Source organism: Nestor notabilis, unplaced genomic scaffold, assembly GCF_000696875.1.
Source record: "Nestor notabilis isolate BGI_N333 unplaced genomic scaffold, ASM69687v1 scaffold11229, whole genome shotgun sequence".
In the NCBI taxonomy this organism is placed as follows: domain Eukaryota; kingdom Metazoa; phylum Chordata; class Aves; order Psittaciformes; family Psittacidae; genus Nestor; species Nestor notabilis.
The window spans coordinates 28,129-50,883 of NW_009943621.1; the positions used below are offsets into that span (position 1 = coordinate 28,129).

At 36.7% G+C, this 22,755-nt stretch overlaps 1 protein-coding gene across 1 annotated transcript in view; it reads right to left on the reverse strand.

Annotated features, from left to right (window-relative positions):
• The window catches only part of CBLB (Cbl proto-oncogene B, E3 ubiquitin protein ligase), a 100,678-nt gene that overhangs the window by 22,670 nt on the left and 55,253 nt on the right, over positions 1-22,755 (reverse strand). The window contains exons 3-5 of the mRNA XM_010022029.1: positions 14,330-14,476; positions 3,087-3,243; positions 371-492 (exon numbers count right to left, since the gene is read on the reverse strand). Coding sequence (XP_010020331.1) covers positions 371-492; positions 3,087-3,243; positions 14,330-14,476 — 426 coding nt within the window. The remainder of the gene's footprint in view (positions 1-370; positions 493-3,086; positions 3,244-14,329; positions 14,477-22,755) is intronic.

Genomic DNA, 22,755 nt, shown 5'->3' on the forward strand with positions numbered 1-22,755 from the left:
TTTGCTTCCTAGCATTGTAGAAGAATTATGATTACATAGTTTCATGGTTACAAAAATTTCTATCTCTTAACATCTAAAAGGTCTGCATTTTTTTGAATGTGGAGTTCAGAGCTTCAGTATTAAACCATGTTTAAAAATGCCTCTTGATAGAAATAAAATCACTAGTATAAAAAAAACCCAAAACCTACTACTACTCTGATTTACTGTCAGGAAAAAAAACAACCAAAAAGCCAAAAGTTCAAAAATTCACTCCTTCAATATTTCAGGGAGTGTAAGTACCACGCAATTTGTAAGTATGAACCTAGAATAATTATGTAGCTTCTGAGACAGCAAGTTTATTTGGAAAGCATTAACCAGCAAAACCTCTTACCTCCCAGGCTTAGTGCTGTATTTTTGCAACCTTGCTTTCACTTCATCATATGTGAGGAATGCCATATATCCAGGATGTGTTACAGCTAAGAAGTTCCAGTTCCTTAAGATTGAACCCCATGGCTAAAAAGAGAAGACAAACAAACAGATGCAGCCAGGTAGTTACATATTTCTAATGAAACTCAAGTTAGTTTGTCAGAGAGACTTAGAGTGGCTCAGCTTCAGCTGAAAACTGCACAGTTTTGGTTAAGGTCTAAATACTACAAAAGACTGTACTATATCCAAGCTTTGCTACAACGGTTCCTGCAAAAGAATTATTCCAAGAACATCAAGTGTAAATTTTTGGATAAAGATTTTGAACACCTTAAATTTAAGGAATCTCCACTCTGTGGCTACACAGAACATTAAACATCATGTGTAGTTCAAACCTAGAGAGTATGGCTCCATTGATGGTTTAATAAAAACCACAAATAAGCCCATTCTTGAGAGGTCCTGAGGCACTTTCATAGTTAATGATAAGTAACACTATTAAATGAAGCCTAACAAGGCCAGTAATTTGAGATGTCATTCCTTTTCTTATTCTCTACTTGATTTCTTCGGTTACCATAATGGTATTAGAGCCAGAAACAAAACGAATACTGACAGCTCTTCACAACAGCCATTGCTGACTTGAAAAGCAAATGCTTCAGAGAACTCAGTGAGATGTGCCTGATATGCTATCACTCTGAAGAATACAGAACAGTCCCTTACTGTAAATGGTGTTTTTTAGTGGTAGATTAATACCAGTTCCTAGCATTGGAATAGCTAGCAATTCCTAGCATATTAAGTGTTCACTGCTAGCATCTGAAGAGACAAGAAATTGTCTCTGCATGTTTGCCCTAACTTCGAGAACCCAGCACTAAGAGCTGTGCATGCATACAGTGGGGAGGCAGGGGGAGCAACTTCACTTTTACAGGATCTTTGTAAAAAGTAGCCTTGCCTCCATCTGTGAGTAAGCATCACTATAAACGTAGCTTTTCTGTAATGAAACCCACAGCTGGCAAAACAGTATTCCGATTACTTAAAACAATTGGGATCTTCTCTCCGTGGGTGTATGCGCACATAGTTACAGAAGCTGTTTAAAAACTAGAGAAGTAAAATGTAACCTCTGGGAGAGGTTCTCAGACCAAGTTCAGTGCAAGTTCACTTCAACAGTTACGCAGCTTTGCACCAGTTAGTAATCTGTTTGGCAAAAATTCTCTCTCTGCTTCTTTGTTAAATTAAAAGTTAATCCTAACCAGTCTTCTCTCCTCGCATGTATCAGTCCTGCTGACACCCTTTTTCTAGCACAAGTCATGGCAATGAATCAAACCAGCAACAGCCTCACAATGAAGCTAATGCAGATATTCATTGGCTTACATAGCAAGGAAAATAAATCTCATTTGTGGCTTCTGTCCTGATGTTCAGTTCAGCCTATAGGACCCCACACAGGGTCAGAACAGACTTATTTCTCAAAGCAATGACTTCTCATTTAATTTTATATTTGATGTACAGATTAAAAGAAAACAAAACAAAAAAACAAATTTGTAAGATGCTTAGGGGTGGGGGAATAAATCCTACAGAAACCATCTTAAATAAATGCATTTCATAGTGATGTATGTTGCAGCCAATGAGCCTCAGACGTTTTGCAGGCAAGTCTGAGATCAAGATTTGGGCTTGATTACTAACCTGATCACCGTATTAGTTTGCCATGTACTAAAAAAAAAAAAAGAGAAAGTTTGACAGAGTAGGAACTGACCCCAAGGCAGCAATGTTCAGACAGAAAAAAGATCATATCAAGCTCCACATAAAGGAATTTTGCTAAACCAGCATAAAGTACAATGATCTGTATTCTCCAGTTTATAATTTCATCAAAAAGAACCCCTAAAGTTTTGTTCAAACCAGCAAAACCTGTGTTTTAATAAGTGACCAAAGTTTGTGGTTTATCGCTGTACAGGGTAAAGACAGTAAATCAAATAAATGGCTATATAACTCACAGATTTCTACATACAAAAGAAATATCTGAAGTGACAAATTCAGAGTCAACACATCTAATACAGATACAAACCACCACAGCTTTCTGTATTGACTAAAATACTTCATGTATGTTCTGTAGAGGGGACACAAGGTTAACAGAGGCATGTAACATACATACAAGCTTATTTCAGGTAAGCATTACCTAGTAACGATTATACAATTAATACTATTCCCAAAGATAATCCCTTAATGGCAATGAAATGTTCATACGGAAAGGTTAGACCTACATTTAGCCTACAAAAAAAGTCACATTCAACTTTCCTTATGTGTTTGTAGATACATTTCTTGTAAGTATATACAGATAAGAAAGCACAATGAAAACATGAGTAAAACTTATCTAAGTACCTTCAGGTCAGCATTTCTAGGAATGCATTTAAGAATAATGAAAAATAAGTAAGCAGGGAGCAAAGATACTGTAACCATGCTAAGTATGTGCAGAAATGAAGTGGATATTGCTGAATGTTTTTACTTTTTCAGATGTAGGTGTTGATGCCCCAAACAACTCTGAAGGACTAAAAGAAATGCACACTTTATTTCTGAATTATATTGTTTCAGTTAATTCAATTTTTAAAAAAAAATCTGCCTCCTTGGCCCGTAAGTACTTGCCTCAGGGCACGAAGCTTCTCATATTCATACAGGTATCTACAATTTTCAAATCTTACCTGAAATAACCTAGTGAAGATATCAAATTCAAAAATCGAAATGTAGTCATTGCAGGTCAAATCAATAGTTGATTTAAGAGCCATTGCTTCCAAACCAGAGCTTATCTGATGAACTTCATGAAGGCACTGCCTGAACACTTTCCATGGCACTATAGTTCTGTGAGAGGGGTGGAAATAATAAATATAATAAACCCACATATTTAAGATGATACTTTAAACATCATAACTGAACTTTTCAGAAGTGGCACATTAATTTGGTTTCTCTAAAGACACACAAAAAAACCCCAAATCCCAACAACACACAACAAAATCCCCAAGTTTTCTGAAAGCAGCCTAAGTAAATGAAAGAACAGTTTACCTTCCTTTAAGCATGGTCAAACAAAGTGTCATTTATTTTACAATTATAAATATTCAAGCTTCCTTAGGAGGGCAATAAAAACACCACCGCAGAAACTGAAATATCCTACCAAGCAGGTAGAAACCAAACTCACACCCTCTCAGAGATAATGTAAAGGACCAGCTCTGTGCTTGGTAAAATGCTCCTTTCTTCACAGCCTCTCTTCTCAGAATGGTAAGCATCAATTTAGTATCTACTGTGATAACATTTTTTAATAGCTAAACCTCAAACACTGGTCAAGTAACACAACAGCAACCAACCAGATACTGCTGATACCAATCCAAGGCCTATCACAGCCCGTAACAGCTACATGAGTATTAGAAGACATGCCTTCTCAGATACTCACCTTCACATATACATGGGGAGTATTTTCAGACAGTAGTGAATGTGGGAAAAGATGGAAAATCAGAATAGAAAGAAATTAAAATTATCTTCTCTAACACAAACCCATGTTCTGTCAAATTCAATTTCTATTTACATAGTCTGAGATAATGCAGATCAGTTATTTTGCCAACCAAGTGTTTGCATGTGGAATCTGTCATGAGAATGATCACTTGAAAATGCTCAATTTTATTACTCAAAACTATAAGAAGTTGTTCAATAATAGCAATTATTCTTCTCATGTCATTGGGGTCAAATCCAAATTTTGCAAAGCCATAACACCTTCTCTTGAAAAAGTTCTGCTTCACATTGAGAGCAGATTCTGTGATATTTTTAAAACATTTTAATTAACCAAAATATAACCAACAAGTAACTATTAACCAATATTTTCAGGACTTGACAAGATCTCACGCATTCATAGTAGTATTTTGCTAGTAACTGCTAAAATGACAAAAGGAACAGGTCTCACATTCATCAATATTTTTTGCAGTTTTTATTCGTTCACATTGCCTTATTTTTCTAAGAGCCAAAATATTTTATTCCAGTTTTCCTAACTATTTTCTTATGTGGAAATGTATATTACTTGGTAGTACAGTACAGGGAGTGGGGGGACGAGACCACCTGACTGTATTAAGTATCTGACTATATTAAGCTGCTGCTGCAGAATAAATATTATGCACTTAACACGACTTAAAACAAGTAGTAATTTGAAGAACAACACTAAAGACAGGCTCCTGTATATCTACCACATCAGGCATTCACTACATTTATAAGTGCAAAGAAATCTACTTGTTACTTGGAGACTTATAATGAGAAAGTCAAATGATAAAATAAGAAGTTTAATAGATCTCAGCAGATACTTTCATCTGTGTATGAAAAACAGGAAACCACAAAGAGCTGAAGAGAGATACCACATCAGATGCCATTTAAGAAAGAATGCACATCAAATTTTGATTATGGTAAAGAGAGAATGAAACGCTGCACTAAGTTCAGAGAACAAAGTTGGAAAACATCAGTGCTTTGGTGGTGTTAAAGTTGTCTTAGTTCAAGTGCCTATTGCTTATTTAGTTCCTGTAACCGTGGCTCTGAAATGTTTTCTGATTCCCTTTGTAAACCACCCTAAATGGTTACAGCACTGGGATCATGCTGAAATGGGGTTAGAAAATGTGGTGGAGGGTTGTTTTTGTGGATGGGGGAGGGGGGGTGTCGTTGTTTGGTTTGTTGGTTTTTTGGGGGGGGTAAAGGTTGTTTGGGGGTTTTATTGGTTTTGTTTTTTTAAAGGGTTAAGACAATATCCCTTAAATAGAAGCCAACAGAGAATCTAGCACAACTGATTATAGCCGTACTACACTTTAAGAACCACTTTTCCATGCCTCTCCTGAGACAGTTTAATGAAAACATGATTACATGCAATTAATAAGTAGGATCTTTCGCTGTCTATTCAGTAACAGCCTGCACCCCCAAAACCCCACCAACAAAAAAGAAAACATTTATCTTCAGAAGAATATTGTTTTAGAGCTCTGTTGGCTAATACTTTGGCCAAGACAAAAAACAGTTGTTGGGAAATGAGCAGCTAGCTAATGAAATAGCATAGAAATTTATTTTGTGGGACTTCTGCAAGAACAAGTGACCAAAAAAGTGGTAGCCCAAATTTAAAGTTCACTAAATTCAGCAGATATTTTCTGCAGCTTTGTGGAACAGGTCTTTTATTTTTTTGCTTTCTTGAATAAAGGTGAGAATTGGTTGTTGGAACACATCAACTTCTGTTCCTAAGTAGCTACTTAAATACAGCTACCATTGCTAAATACTTTGAAAGAGCATCGGCCAGAGATCATTTCTCCCCCTCCAGTGTCTCTCTCTCTTTGTGGGCAGCACACACTCACTAATTATGAGGGTGTTACTGAGTTTTCACAGGGTGAAGGATTCTGAAACATCCTCTCCTTCTGCTCCTACAGCACCGAAATCTAGTGATCTTTCAGGCACACTGAGAAGCACCCTCCCCTCAGGCAAAGGTCCAGGAGAAGATCATGCAGAATGCTTCCCACAGTGATGAGGGCATGAAAGAGGCTTTCGTAGATGGCTGGCAAGTTGAGTTTCTGTTTGAGTTGACATATCACTGCTGTTGCTTTCTTGTGTTTTAGGGCATATACAGCATTTGAAGGCACGTTTTCATTATTCTCATCCAAAGAGCTATTTTAATTGTTTGGGGAGGTGGGAGAGGAAAAGCAACAGGACCAACCAAGCCAAGGTTGAGACTGGGACTGTCCTAGTTAACAGCATGCTTAGATTGTTGTTTAGATATATATGTATAGTTCTTCTTTTTAAATATTAAAAAAAAACCAAACAAAACAACCCACCAACAAAAAAAGCAACCAAACATACAAAAAAAACCCCACAAAACCAAAAAAGAAAAAAAAAAAAAAATCCCCAACCACCTTTCTAGAAAGAAAAGATCAGATTCTGTTTGTAATGAAATACTGCCTGCAGCTTTCAGCTCCTAACCACAGAAGGTATCTCCTATAAATATTTTCAGTGATCTTTGTCCTTGTAATATTTGTTGCATCCTGCCCTAATGATACCTTGCACTAGAGGCTGGCTGGTACTCTGCACATGCCTCATGCTATTAGGCTGACCTGTGGACACTTGTTTACGAGATGAGTTAGTCAGCTCTGCTACAGCTCATCAGAAAGATGTGATTTGACATCCTGGTAACATTAGTTCTCTACAGAATTAGGTTGAGGAAGTGCAGTGCCTCAGTATTTCACGTATTTAATCGTAGTTATGTAAGCTACTCCTTGCAGTGGGGTGCACGTGACTCCAGCAGAGACAATGTTCTGGGGAGTATCTCAGGTGAGAGGATTGTACTGCACAGTGACTGTACTTCCCTCAAACATTGTCTTCCAATTTAAAAAGCCTGTAAAAAATACTAAAATAAGTCATTTCTCCCCCAAGGCTCTCAAAATGACACTACTTCTCCCCATTTCTTCTGCAACAGTAAAATTGGTAAGTGTATTTGAAGAATGGTGAATTCAAAAAGTTCTGATCAAATAACAAGCTTTTAAAAAAATACTTCTATATTGGGTGGTATCTGCTTACTACCACTGACACACATCAAAGGGAACTGTCACTCTATGGTCTCAGAAAGTCTTTTAAACACCACCCACACAACTTCTACATGCCCACGGGACAAGGATTAGTGACCAGCATGTAATTTTGAAGCAATTTATCAGAGCAATTTAGGTCTTGACCTCCCTCCTGTCCTGATCATGTGTACAGAAGATTTTATGAACCTTCCTGATGTTGCTGCATTATTAAAAAGCAAAAGACATTAAATAAACCTGGAAAGGAAGCAAATATTTTCTGAGTGCGCAGAGTGCAGCACTTCAGAAGAACTGGAGAGATGAAGCTATTCTGGAATGTCAAGTGACACTGCTCCATTTGAAGCAGAGCAGACCACAGGTATGTCTAGGAAGGTAAACAAGTACCTGTGGAACTTATAGTGAACATTTTTGTCTGCAAGACACTCTTAAATGTTGCCAGAAAACATAACATGAAAAGGGCAGTACTGTATTCAGAGCAAACTCAAAAATATTCACACAAATACTGACCCAGATAGAAACAACATTCATTGCAAGTCTACAGTGAGCAATGTGGATTTTGGTTTATCATCACTGAACAGAGCATTCTCTTAAGACTGCTGCTTCAGTTTTAACTGAGAGGCCACATGTTTTCACTGCTTCTGAAATGCAGAGTAAACAATTGACACACAGAAGGCTTGAGAAATTCAGTCCTACGGGAAAAAAGGAATTCTGACATATTGTGCCAGTACAATCGTTAAATAGCAACATTAAGCAGAACAAGTACAGATGAATCTAACATGAGAAAAAAGAAGGTAAAAGAGAGAAATGAGTCTTATGAATTGGGGAAAACAGACCACAAAAAATATCCACTTCCAAAGCCACATAACTGGACATTGCTGGAGATACAGCAAGTTAGTACTTCCTTAAGGGATACAGGAAGTTTGCATTTCCTGAAGTGTCCCCAAAGGGATATGCTTATCTATGTATTTCCAGCTCTGATCTCTAACCACAAATGCAAAGTACACTCACACTTTTGCACGTCCTTTTATACTTAAAATGCTGCCTCTCCATTGAGAATCTGTTCTCCTGTCTCACAATCCTGTGTGCATCTTTTTTTCCCCTCTATCCTTTGTACAGTTTTACCTTCTTAGCCACACAGAATAACCATGAAGACCATTGTCCTTTCCTGCTTTTTAATCGTATCTTGCAACCTTCCCTTAACTAGCTCTTCTCTACAACATTACTTATCTTCTCGTTCAAACTTGTTTATCTCGCATTTGTACAAAAAAGATCTCACAAGATTTGTATCTCACTAGCACCCAGGAAATGGTACCTTCTGCCTCTAGCTCATGTTTTTAAACAACAGTACCAATAAGCCTATTTCCAGTACTGCTGATCAGCTGAGGGAGGAATCACCCTCTAAAAGCCCCATTCCCTGTTTAAAAGCTTCTGTTTGCCAAAACACCTGTCTTGTTGATGAAGGCTATGGCACTCAGATCACTGCCTCTGCTTCTTTCATCTCTATCTTTGGCTTCCTTTGACACTCATATTTGATGCTCTCTGCCCCAGGACTATCTCTTCAGTCCATATTTTTACAGTGTTCAGGCAGCAGTAGGGCTCTTGGGCATTATCAGTAGCAAGAACAGGAAATCAAGTAATAAATTAAGGAGATCAATAAGGAAGGTATTTAAACCTAGCTTATCTGATGACTCACTTTGACAGCTAAATGTTTCCAGCTAAAGTTGTGCATTGTGGCCTGCCTGTTACTGCTTCTTCTCTGAACCCAAGCCACAGAGCCTGTATCAGTTCTACCCGGAGCCAAAAAGCACTGACCACAGCAGAACCACAACTACTCAAAATTTAGGACATTAATCTAAAATACTCTGTTCAACTGCTACTGACAAATCAATAGCCATATTTTTTACTAAATTCCAATAAAGAAATAAATACATTTCAAGCCTTAGCAGGCAGGGGGAAGCATCAGGGCATTAAAACAATAATGTGTTTGACCCTAGCTGTAGAACTTCTATTTCCTCAGAAACTAAAAGGCAGAGGGAAATCAATTTATCTCACAACAATAACAGAAACGCTTTCAATTTTTTAAGGTTTCACAATGAAGAAAAAAACCCCTTAAAATTAAAATAAATGGCAGAATTATGGAGAACTGAAAAATCTAAGAACACTTCCATTCTGCTGCTGATTCATTCTGCAATGCAAAGACTGCCACAAATCACAAATTTCAATAGATACAAAGCCCTGCACGACTTCACTGTAGGTTTCAAATTCAGAGGCTGGAAAAATCTGTTAGGTCATCTCACCCACTCTCCTTCTCAGTTCAGGATCGCCCCCAGTGGTATTTTGCACGCTTTTGCTCAGAATGGAAAACTAGTAGAAGACGTAAGGTGCCATTAAAATGAGCGAGGAATCAGGGCAAATTAACATCAAGATCTATACAGTGATAAAATGAGGATAATGAAGAAGGTTTCAGATTATGTTTTATATGCATACTTACAACCCACTAGGGGTTACTAAAGTATCTGTAAACAAATGTTAACTGCTGATTACATGCTTTATAATTTCACAGTTCCATTTAACATTACTCTTTAGCTGTGTGTTTAATTATCAGTTCAGCGCAACTATAACAGTAAACCATGGGTGAAGATTCACTCCACTAAAATCATTTGCTCCAGTAGTTGTATTTCAGTAATCAGTACAAATTCTAAAAATCACACCTAAAGTTCACACTTTCTTGCTTTTGACTCTACCAAGTTCTTGGTATAGACCTTAACCTAAAATCTTGACCTTGACCACAATGTAAAGTTTGAGTTAATTTATTCCTTAATTTTTTTTTTTCAGCCAGCTAATAGGCTCTTTTCCTTCTCATAGCCTGTGAATATGCCAAAGTTGCTCCATATCAGCGTACTCCAGACTTTTGGCCTTTGGAAAGTTCTCCCTCCTTCCAGTGTTTTCATAAAGCAAATCCAAAATTCTCTCTATTCTCTCATCTTCCTGATAGCTTTTCTCTGTTCGCTTCCTAGACAAAGTCAATATACCAAAACCATCCTGTGCCTTCTATTTGACCTTGCTGACCACCTCATCTACCCCATAATTTGGATACATATTCTGCCTTGCCCTCAAGAGAAATCAATTCCTCTATTTCTTCCTTCATCATACTACTATTGTCCACACTCACCTTCCACCCAGACAATCAAAATCTCATTACCTTTCACCTTGATTTATCAATCCTACCTATACATTCCTAAACCCCACATTAGCCTCTCCAGATTCTTCACAAACATTGTATTACGTCCAAGGTTTCCCCTTCTCTGAACCATGTGATACTGGAAAATCTCACAATTGTAAAGGCTCTGGCTATTTTTCCCCTTTTGCACCTTCTGCCTATGTGAAGGCTGATGATTTCCATTATTGACGTATCTGCTGTTCTCCCAAGCAACATAGCATTCTCTCCTATCCAAGCTTCTCTAGCTACTGACACTATCCAGAAGTTTTGTAGAGGTGTACCAGAAATGCAAAAGTGGAGGAAGTATCTGAAGGCCAAGAACGTGCGAAGTTATCTCAGCACATTGCTCTGATGCAGCCACTCAAATTGCTTACAGAGTTCTACTCCTGTGTTTTCTACAGAAATTAAAAGAGCAACTAGATATTTGCTCATCAGAGACCTGAAATGGCTAGCCTAGCCATTCATTTTGCTAACGAGTTTAGGTCATGTGAACACACACCTGACTAGCTTTAAACACAAAAAAGCATGACTGTATCCTACGATACTTACTAATAACAGGATGAATAACTTAATTACAGCTGCACAATTTTGCAGCAAGCATTCAGACCGACAAATGTAACTAACAAAATTAGAAATTCCCCATTCACTGAGGAAGAGCAGCAAATCAATCAGATACAGATCTTTGGTTGTTTTTTTTTTTTTAACTGCAAACTGGACTATTGGGAATTGTATCTCTTGGATGTTATTCCTCAGCAGATTATAATATACTGCTTGCTGTAAATGGAAGTGCGGGTCACATTTACAAAAATTGAAAGCCAAAGAGTCAACTTAGAAACATAAATGGCTATTGACCTCCTTCTTGCTATTCAAAATGTTCCAAATTAAAAAAGAAAAAAAAAAAAGAGGACAAAATTTCAGAAAGAAATAAATGCAGAAAATGGTTTATATAAAAGGTTCCAGATCGAACAATACATCAGAATTATTACTTGTGGCACAGTTTGCCCACCAGAAGTCAAGATCCCACACAACTTTTTATTTATGCTCTAATCTTAAGCAGCATTACTGAGTGACCTCAAATCACATTTTGCATTTTGCAAACAAGTGAGGAGAGTCCAGGCTTGCCCTGTAAAATAGAGATGCAGACAGGAAACAAACAATATAGTTCCTTCCTGCGCTCCTTCACTGCACTGCATACCTAATCAGAGTTGGAGGTTTCATATAGTCCCAGGGGCCTATCTTCAGGTGATCAGGTTAGAAACTGATTTTATCTGTTTGCAATGCCCAAAATCTTCATGCAGGCTCTGCTTCCAGGGAAGTGATACTAGCATATTTGCAAACTAATCTGTCGTAGCAGGCCCACTGTAAAAGACATGGTTCACAGGCATATCCACCATATATTTCTAAATGGATTAGAAAATAATTGATGTTCAAAAAGCTTCAGGCATTTTGTTTAACAAACAGATTAAAAATAATGCCAAATAAACCTTTTTCTTATCTGTTTATTTGATATACATGCTGTTACATGTTTTATAGTTACTTAAGCACAATTAACTAAAGCTGAGATAATGGCAAGGCTGCCAATCACAGATCAACTGTTCACTGCTTAGAGACAAGTAACTAAAACAGCTTCAGTTGTTAGAAAATAGGTGGAAACACTCATCACTGGTTGTTTACCTAGTCTGAAAGTAAAGCACCTGAAAACACTGAACTCAAAAAACTTACAGGCTATACGAGATGACCAAGGTTATGTATGTAATTATCTGAATGTCCCAAAATTTCCTCAACTCCTAGATATATTTGATTCATGGATGCTTTAACAAAAAAGCCAAACCAAAAAACCACTACCACCCCTCACTCCCCACAAAAATTCCTATCAAAGTACAGGGGTGCAGTTCAGGGAGGGGAGGCCAGAGGGTTAGTACTGAGAGTTCATATTTAAAGTTGCATTTTATGAAGGGAAAAAAAAAATTATATAACCAGGAAAAACCCAAAGTATTAAAAAGGCAAGCAAGAGCTCCAGGTACCTGAAAAGGATTAGAAAAAAGCACTCCAGGGGATGAATCACAAAAGAGCAGAGTCAAGTGTGAACAAGAGAAACACAAGGGTAAAATCCAGTTATTCAGATGGACTAATGCAGCTGAAAAATTCTTGTTAACAACCTTTTTCTGATAAAAACTTACTACTATATCACAGTATCCTAGTGTCTGACACCCCAAGTACCTATCCTATTCTGCCGTCTCCCAAAAGAAACTGACAGGAGTCAGTCGGAAGGAAATGAGAAGGGAAGCACTTGAACCTCTCACAGAAAGTACACAAATAGAGAAAGTCAAAAGGAACAGGATAGTCAATAGGGAAGCTCGGGAAACTGGTTCAGATGAAACGATAGAGACAGCAGCTTGCAGAAGAGATCTGTAAATCCCAATCACAGAAATGCAATCTGCAATCAAGACAGCTGGTAAAGGTCATTTAAGGACAGAGCCCAACAGAAGAAGGGAAGGACCATGAGGACATTTAAATTCTGATTTGCTAAGCAAAGGAGAGAAGGACAGGAAAACGAAAACACTGAACAAGGATAATCATTAGCCATTTTTTCAAACTCCTGTTATTCTTTTTTTGACTGACATGCTTTTCAAAAGCCTTGTCTGATACAGACCCCTATATACCATGTAAATTAACCCTTCAGACAACTTTATCTGAACTTTTGCAGGTATTTTGGAGATCATCTTCACATTAAAATGGGTAACACAAAATATGGTGAGATTCTTTTCCTCCAACAAAAAAAAAAGATTGATACAGCAAGTTGATCACACTCTTAACATTACCTACATGGGAAAGAAATTTGTTAGAAGACCGAAGTTACCAGATAATACTATAATGAGATCAGAAAGCTGGAAGCTAGCAGTAGATGTGTTTAGACTAGCAAAAAAAAAAACAAAAACCAAAAACAAAACAAAAACAAAACAAAACACCAAAAAAACAAGGAAGCAAAACTCTTGTAAATTCACACTGAACCAAATTAATTTGCAGAAGTGCCAACCTACTATGTTGGTATTCTAAATAAAGAATGAAGGACTTATTTTAAAGAGCTGCTCTTGCTCAGAAAACGTTAAAAGATTGTTACAGGAATTTTTCTTGACTTGCTATGGCCTACTTCGTGCAGGAGATTGGACTTGATGACCATAATGACTGCTCCATTATACTGTAAAATATACCAGCCTCTTGTCTCCTTCCCTCTTACGTCACTCTTAACATTCCATATGAGAAAGTGATGAAGCTATGCATGGTCTGTTAGCCTATATCTGTATCATAAACAAAACTGTTTCCCAGAAATAAAATCCCCCACATCCACACCTGCCTACTTTTACATTTTCAATATTGCACTTGCTATGCAGATTCAATCACATTTCTAGAGTTCGTAATCATTTTATGACCCATTCTTGAAAAATAAGCTTCTCTAAAACCTGCTTTTGATTAAATCTTCTGACATGTCTCCAGTTATTCTATCTCTTTCTGTAACAGAACCTGAACAAAAGAAAACATTAGTCCCCGTGACTATGTTATGGGTAGTATAGTTGGAGAAAAAAAAAAAGTTTTGATAATAAGGGATAAAACCATTATTTCAATTACCTAAAAACCACTAAATATTGTAGTGATTAGAAGGTTAACAATGGCATAAGAAAACATACTATCCATGACACCAATATCAAGTTCCTGATTCAGACTTTAGAGTTATAATTTGTGAAAATATGTACATAAAAATATGTGAAAAGTCATGATTTTTGCCATGTACATTGTGAAAACAAAGTACTGTCTTCACTGTAGAATGGAACCAATAAACTTCATGGCAATATAGTCTAGTTTATGATTGAGTGTAAGTGCTCTTGACAGAACTGTCCATACATTTTTATTCACCCTTTGAGCAAATTAAAATATTAAAAAAAAAAATAATCCAAAACCAAAAAAACCTAAAAAAATTGCTAATAATAACTTTAGCAATTTCAGCCTATTTAAAGACTTGGACAAGAAATCTCCTTTAAAACTCCCTCCCATATACTTAGAACCATCATTTGCATTTTTGAAAATATTCTTTTTCAAGCTTATGATTAGAAAGAATTTAGCATTTTTTCAAAATGTTAGTACTTACTTATCTCCAAAGAATTTTCTCCAGAAATCTGCAGCATCAGCTTTGGTGATACGGAAGTTATCACCCTGGAATTGGCCATTTGGAAAAATAGCCTTGATTTCTGCTAGCATGTGGCTGAAGATGAGGGACAGCTTCGTTAGGTTTCTCCTGCAGATATAATAGGAAGAAAAAAATAAGTTACATCAAATCTTTAAAATTGAATAACTTAAATCAATCTTTCAGCATCTTGTATATCCTGCACTATTTGTGTAATAATCACTGACACAAGAAAAACACTGAGCTTTCAACTGAAAACACAAAGAAATACAAATCACTAATTTATGTTCCCACACACTTCTGAGATGTATTTATCGTAAGTCTCCATGAATGTAAAATCATTTGTTCAGCAACAGAACTGACTTCTCAACTGCATATTCCAATACATTTCTGATCCCAATAAAGATTAAGCTTGTGCATTTCTATTTCATTTGATCATTGCAGAAGCAGGCATTTATACTAATTAGACAGCTAACATATGCAAATAACAAAAACCCTAAACAAACACCACCATACCAAAACTCTCAAAATACCATTTCATATGTGACAAACCTATTTCATTCCAGATTTCTAGAAATATATACACAGCACGACTAAGATTACTCTTTTTTCCTTTGTCAATTTTCTTCTTTTTATTCTTTCCAGCTTACCCTTACTACAGCTACTTCGTATTCTCTTTCTAAATGCCTTCTCTTTAGTTAAAAGTGCTTTCAGTTTTCAGTGGCATGTTAGAACCAATGATCAAGCTTCTTTACTGTCAGATCATTTCCATAAGCTTTTCAGACTTGTATCAGTTAATCAAACATTATTTTGTTTTTGATACAGATATCCCATTTAGTATACTGCAAAGAACATAGCATCCTTAAAGGCAAATAATCCTTTTGTATGGGAAATCTATGGGAGATTTTGACGAAAGGAGAGAGAAGGATGACCCAATCTTTATTAGAGTTTCCTTCTGGAGATTTCTTAGATGACCCTTGTGCTAAAAAAAAAAAAAAATTAAAAAAAAAAATTGAAATAAAATAAATAAAAAAATTTAAAAGGATATTTCCCCACCTGGTGTATGAAATAAGAGACCAGCCAGGAGACCGAGCACTTTCTGATGAAGAATTTTTGTTCTATGTATTTTAATGAAGTATTTTAAAGAGTTAGGAGTGTCCTGTGTCAAAGCCCATTCAGCTTTCACAATCTCAGGTACTACTTAATAGTGCCTCAAAACAAGTCAATGAAAAACATAACAAAATGCTTATCAATTATGTCATTTTTAACTTCTTATAGACAGTATTTCATATAAATTTAAACTTATTCATAAGCCCCCAGCAACATGAAAAGATTTAGATAAATTTTGACACATGACCACTAAACAGTTTTCAGAATGCTCAAAATCTCAAAAAAACTCCCCAGCAACCCAGTTGAATGGGTTTCCTGGGGTCTTCCTAAATGAATGCACATCTTAGTACTGAAGCAGTAATTATTTCACCTGAAATTGTAAATAACCTATGAGATTCTTGTGGAAGCTGTGTTGCAGATTTTGCTGCCAAGTGAACTATGATAAAGATGGTTATTTTGAAAACATAATTATTTAAAACAACCAACCAACCCCTGATGAATACACTCCCTCCTGTCAAGATTCAGAATGGTTGTAGGGCTAATTTTTTCAGAGTCCTTTAATTCCTCAAACATAATCAGATGTCTATAATTACGATGCCCAACTGTTCCTTATTTTCTGGATTTGTTCCTTGCTATCCCCCTTCCTACTTCCTTTGTACTCGAATTACACACACGTGTTCTTTATTACTTTACTCCTCAGAACTCAAGCCTGATGCAGACAGCAAGCAACAGCTATTTTAATGTGATTTTCTCAGCCTGCCCTAGACCCAAGATTGAGCAAGAAGCTTTCTGTACTCAGGACAGATGGGAACATGATTCGGTGCAAGTTTGAACGAGCTCTCCCTTGCCTGGTACACTGTGTATCTGGCTTGGTTAGCCATGTACTGTGCTGCAGGGGTTCTTTTCAGGGACAAATATACCTAGTGAGCTTGTTGGATTCATGAGGCTTGAGCCCTGTCATGAACTAAAGGATGAAATCATGTATAGGTGCTATCTGGGGAAATTCCTTGCCAAGAAGGGAGTGCATGTATGCCTGTACGCACATGTCCATGCACACACATTGCCTGTTAGGCATGCTTGCATAGTATGTGACCAGAGCCAACAACTGGCAGGAACCAGTCTGGAAATGCAGTTATAGACATGCATCCAAGTGGTTGTATCTAAATCACAAAGCCTGTTCCTTCCCTCTTTGAATAGCACCCATCAACTAAGTTCATCACTTTTGTTATAAGAGTTGGTTAAAACAAAGAAAAAAGTCAAGTTATTTTGTTTGTATTTGTATAAATAAGAAAAAAAGGTTTTAATATCGAATTAAGATACCTTCTTTTTATCTGACTGCAAGATGAAACTTGAAAACAACTAGAAGCTTATCTGCACCTGAACACACATCACAGCATGTATGAAATAACAGAAAATAGCAAATTCTTCCTCCGTTATATGGTAGCCGTGTTTCATCCTGAATTTTGATTCTTGCTGTACCAGATGATTATTTCATGTTTTTCTTTGGTATCAAATCATCACGATAATCATGTAGTAACTTTTCACTTACACGTTTTTTCTTTAGAATTGAAAAGAACAGGTTGCCCATTTTCGCTTAGATATGCTCATGTGATAACAGATCTCAGTAACTTATTGAGACAGATAAAAAGCTTGTTTCAGAAATGGTTTTCAAGAATCATACAAGGTGCAGAGATGACATCATCAAGGTGGGCCAGTGATTCTCCCTACTTGGGCATTTCACTCTTCTGACGACATCTATCCATTTTAGCACATGTACTTTTGCTATCTTATGAAGGGCTTTCCCAAGGCATCTCAAGCACCACATACTCCACTTTATCCACTTGGTAGTCTGTGCAGATCCATTTTCTAAGTTAGGATTACTCCTTTTTTCCTCCCCCTATATGAAAACGGAGCAGTGTCAAAAGTTTTCCATCTTATTTTCCATTCATAAGTGTAAGACAAAGTACTGAAGTCCTATTTATTTGAAAAACAACAACTAAAACCATCAGCTTCAGCATTTGGGTGAATAATACTAATGGAAGCCAAAGAACTGGTCAATCTGAACCATCTATTTTATGTCTTATTCCCACCACAAGACTGTAAAGAAACCAATCTTCACCAACTCAGTCTGCATCTCAGACTGTAACACAGGGTTTTATTCTCCAAGTCACAGGTGAAGACTGTTGCAGTGGTAGAGGGACAACTGTACTGTAAGTCTGGTGACACTTGAGAGCTGGGCAGATACACAAGAGACCTTTTGACTTACTGGATTCTACCAGGGGAGAGATATCTGAAGTGGAACTACACCTAAAAAAAAAGTGTTATCCAAATTACAGAGAAACAATGGTTTTAATGTCTCAGCAGCCAGCCTTCAGGGTTTAAAACTATAGTATACTTTCACTGGCAACTTGGAGCAGGTTAGAGGTGGGATTTCTTTCCTCAGCTGTGTTATGACTGGTACAGAGCATAAACATTTCCTTTATTTCTATAGAAAGAATGGGTTTCATGCTGATGAGAAAACCCATATCTTTCAGAAATCAAACAACACTGTCTCTTTATAACAGATTGAACTGGGATGATATTTCTGCACAATATAATAGCTCCAGTGGTAAGATTTAAGACAATTTGAACAATAAATGAGGCTGTATCAGCTGCTTTTTATGTAATGCATAGGGTAGGTCTCTTCCATATTATTTGCAATATACTTAATACCTATTACTTGATGTTTTGCTTATGATTCATGGTTAGCTAACTTTCTTCTGCCAACTCAATCTGATGCCATACAGTTTATGTCCCTTGTAGAACTTGATTTCTGAAGTATCAGGTTTTCAGTCATACTGTATATATTTGTTGCCAGACACGCTTGTGCATGACAGATCTATTGAAGAATCAACAAGGTTTGAACCAACCCAGGAATCCCTACAAACTGAATTTTAATTCAGTATAAATTTCTTTGAATCAGTAAATGTCTTTTGGTTAATCAGAAGATACATACATTTTCTTGATTTTAAAATTAATCTGTCTTTTGGAGTTATATCTCACGAGCAAGTTTTCTAAAACACAGCCTGAAAACAAGAATTGTGTTTCTTCACTTTTCACTAAATGACTATATTCTGAATCAATTTTCCCTTCAACCCCAGGGAGGGGGGTTCAGGCTAGAGAATACCGCAAAGATTTCATAACTGAAGGACTTTTCAAATACCCAGTCACATGCAATTAAAAACCAGTGCTTACTAATGGAGATATTACAACATCCCAGATATAACAAGGGCAGCGGCAGCTAGCAGTAGAAGGTCTGAAGCAGTCTTACCCTCCTGGATCTATTCAACAGGAAAGTGAAGCATGACCAGCATGGAATAATACAGATAAATTTTGGCTGTATTAACTTTGTAATCACTGTATGAAAGCTAATTTTAGTTTTTGGAAGGTAATATGGTCCAACAAACAGAAGTGGATAGGGAATCAGGCAATGTCACGTGCTTTCTGCCACTGGCTTGATTGATAAGGTGGGAGGAACACCTTTGTCCTGCATTTACTGCCTGAGTATGCAGATGAGTAGAGTAGAATACTCAGAGAGCTCCAAACTTGGACAGCTCCAAACAAATATGCTTGGCAGAATGAGCATGTACGTAAGTATAAAAAGCAAAGCATAATTTCCTCCATAATTATTCGATTTCACAGATGATAACCAAGAGAAAGTCACTTTAGCAATATGTACTTGTAACCCATGCAACAATTTGAAAATCATAAACCTGCTTACATTCCACATGTATATAATTTCTATTTTCATGCTTGTATATTACTATCTCCCATGAAAAACAATTACTATTTTACAACCATGTGTATTTCCAGAAAAAACCCACAACCTGTAGTGTAGAAAAGTCAGACTGTACATCTTTGCAGTTAGGTCATTCAAAAAATTAGGTTACTGCTGGGTTTCCTTCTTTACTGCATCTAGTAAGCATTTTAATCTTTCTACATTCACATAGATATATTTTGTTATAAACAACCTGCTGCAATGCACACTTCAACTTTCCAAGTTCACAAGATATAAGTTAATCCCCTGGCACAAAAGTCTTTAGAGCTAGAATAAAATCTGTTTGGTAACCAAGAATATTCTTCCAGATTGATCTGATCAAAAGTATACTAGACTACTACTAAATAGCAGAAAATTCCTCTATGATTCTTATTTAGAATAATTGTACAAAGACAGCTCTGTTAGCTGGCGAAACTGTAGACGCAACTGCTTATGAACCAAGATAAAAAAGTTTGAAATGCCTTCATAAGGTGAATTGTTTTAACTTTTAAAAATCCATCCCCTCAAATATTAAAGCTTCAAAATCCAAAGCATATGCACAGAGCTCATTTCACATAATTACTTATATTCAAAACAGATTTCTGATCCATACGCTCGAGTTGCAGTAAAACACAGGGATCCTACAAAATACATGTTACTAATTTGAAGGGACAGAATAAAGTCTTGTGATTTAGGGACAAAAGGGGGAAATGGAGACTCATGGTCCAAGCTCTTCCATTGCTCTGCTCTCCAGCAGTTCAGCATTTAAATTTTGTGACCACAGGTACAACTACTGACAAGTGACACAGACGGGAAATACACTAACTTCAGGAAAAATCACACACAAAAAAAAATTCTTAAGAAACATGAATTTCTGAAGATCTCCAAAACACACAGGAACATGACTAATAATGACAAATGCTGCTAACAGTTCACTCTTGATAATCCAGTATAACCCTGAATCATTAATCCCCCATCCTCTTCTAGAACTTCCCCTTTCACACACAGTAAACATAGGAAAAATAATAACAATAAAAAAATTAAAAAGTACAACAAAAAGCCCCTAATGTTGCTGTTTGAGAAAAGTACAGGTGTAGAACATAGTCACATTGTTTTAACAATGGAGGTCTCCTTAATATTTCAGAGGAAGTAAAGGAAACTAAAGGTTCCTGTCAACATGCCTGTGGGGAAAAAAACCTGTCTACCATCATATCTGGCCATCAGCTCAACTCTGGATCTGTGCAATAATTATTTTTAAAAGCTATATAAGGACAGTGTATTGCCCAGGGACCAAAGTGTATGGGCCCATTCTTTGGATGAAATATTCCTGGGACTAAGAATAAGCGTGAGCGTTATTTCCTACTTGTGCCGCTGACTCATGGAAGGAACACAGACGAGTGACTTAATTTTGCTGTACTTTAGTATTCCTTATCTGTAAGCCCAGAAAAAAAATAAATTGCTGCCTTAAATATGGAGAGATTCAGCCAATAATTAAATTCATCATACGCTAACATGAAAAGCAAGTGTAAAATTGTAAGAAACCAGACGTTTCTACTGCTTTTTCTTGAATTCTGGAGGAACTAAGCTTGTATCATGAGCAGGAAAGCAGTACCCTTCCTTGAATGTGTCTCCATCAGTTTTTTATGACAGATAGGAGCACTGTGCAAGTCTACTGCAGCTGTGCTATTCACAATGGATACCAAAAGTTAAAAATGGCAGACTTCAGGTAAGATTTGGGCAAGGATGTTTGGAAAGACAAAGAAAGTTGATCATAATGTCACCTCAAATATTCCTACATCTTTCCCTTGGCTTAAAAATCCTTTTATACTGATACACCATCTTCCACAATCAGTCTGGTTCCTTCTGTTCTCATATTTTAAAGACAAGAAGCGTATCAAAACGGAAGAAGGCACTGCTCGAAGAATTCAAAATTTTATTCCATCTTTTAAAACTGGTTCTGTAGTAGGCATCTGCTGCACCATTTATGTAAAAATAAAGAATGAAAATAACACACAATACTTTAGACAAGAAAAAGGAATATAAATACAAAGGAGGATGGCCAGGGTTTGTCCAAACCTAACACACTCTACAAACCAGTAAATCTGTCTACTCACTACTCTCTCTGATCTTTCGTTTATGAAATGGCATGCCATTATGCCTACCAACATTTCTCAAGTAAAGTGCTATCCAAGGATTATATCTGGGTTTTGCTAAACAAATACTCCACACAGCAGCAATTATAACTAGCTCTTGTCATCTGGGCTTTACAGCCCACACTGAGAACTTCAGTACTTGCAGTTCTGTTCCAAGGATACTTATTCGGCGCAAATGAATGCCTTGAGGTCCTCCTAAAGCAATTTAACATCTTTTCTCACTAGTACTCAGGTATACAAGTTAAATACATCCATGAAATGAAAAGACATACAATGTAAGCAGGAATTGAAGTAACAAAGGAAATACAGTCTGCATAAGTAGAATGTGAGCTGTCAAAAATGAAGAAAGGTATGTTGACAAGCTGAAGATCTAATACTTTTCCCCACAGTTATAATCTCCAATTATGCAAAAGGACAGAGGTAACAAAAAAAAACCAACCAACCTCTAGAGAATGCCACTCAGAGAAAGAAATCTGAATAAAACTGATTTTAATACTTACTATGACACTCTAAGTAGCAACATAAACTACAAACTACCAAAACTTTTGATTGAGCTACTTACATCCTTACAAAACACGATTTAACATGCTTAATCCTATAGAGAGATTTAAAAAAAAAAAAAAAAAAAAAAGAAAAGAAAAGAGCTGGACACTGGTTCGTTTAGTTGTATCTGCTACTTTTTAACAGTCAATTGGTTTTGCACTATGGTTCTACTCATGTTATTTAAGCACTGTTCTGCTTCCTCCATCCACCTGTAGATGTCTTTGTCTACCAAGACCCAATGTTACTAACTGAACACTGACTTAAGTGTAAAGCCAAATATCTGCATCTATAAATGAAGCTGAAGTTATCACAGAAATCCCCAGGAACAAGGGTAAATCTCATTTTTGAAAAGTTGAATTAAGTCACTGAATTCATGAAGAAAGGCAATTAGGAAGAGGCAATTAATACGCTTTCACCATCTTCCAAAGCTTTCTTCAAACAGAAGAAATATCTAGAAGAACCCGGAGCCAAAATAAGCAGTCTGTTAAAGGCAGAGGTGTGGGCAGGGTAATTTTTCAGTACCTGATTAGGACAGTAAACATCTTGAATTTCATTGCAAAGTGAGGTCACTACTACAATTCACACTATCCATGTGCTAGAAGTATAACTTATAGTATCAACAAGTGTTAACATTTCCCCATAAAATCATCACCCTCACAATCCTTGTGAAGATTATGTGGTTTGGAGATTATCCATGCCATGGTTAAAGCACATCTGTGCCAGCCCAAGCAAAGCTGCATGCAAAAAGGGACACTGTGGAGCAGTGTGTGTGGAGCAACTCGAGTGAC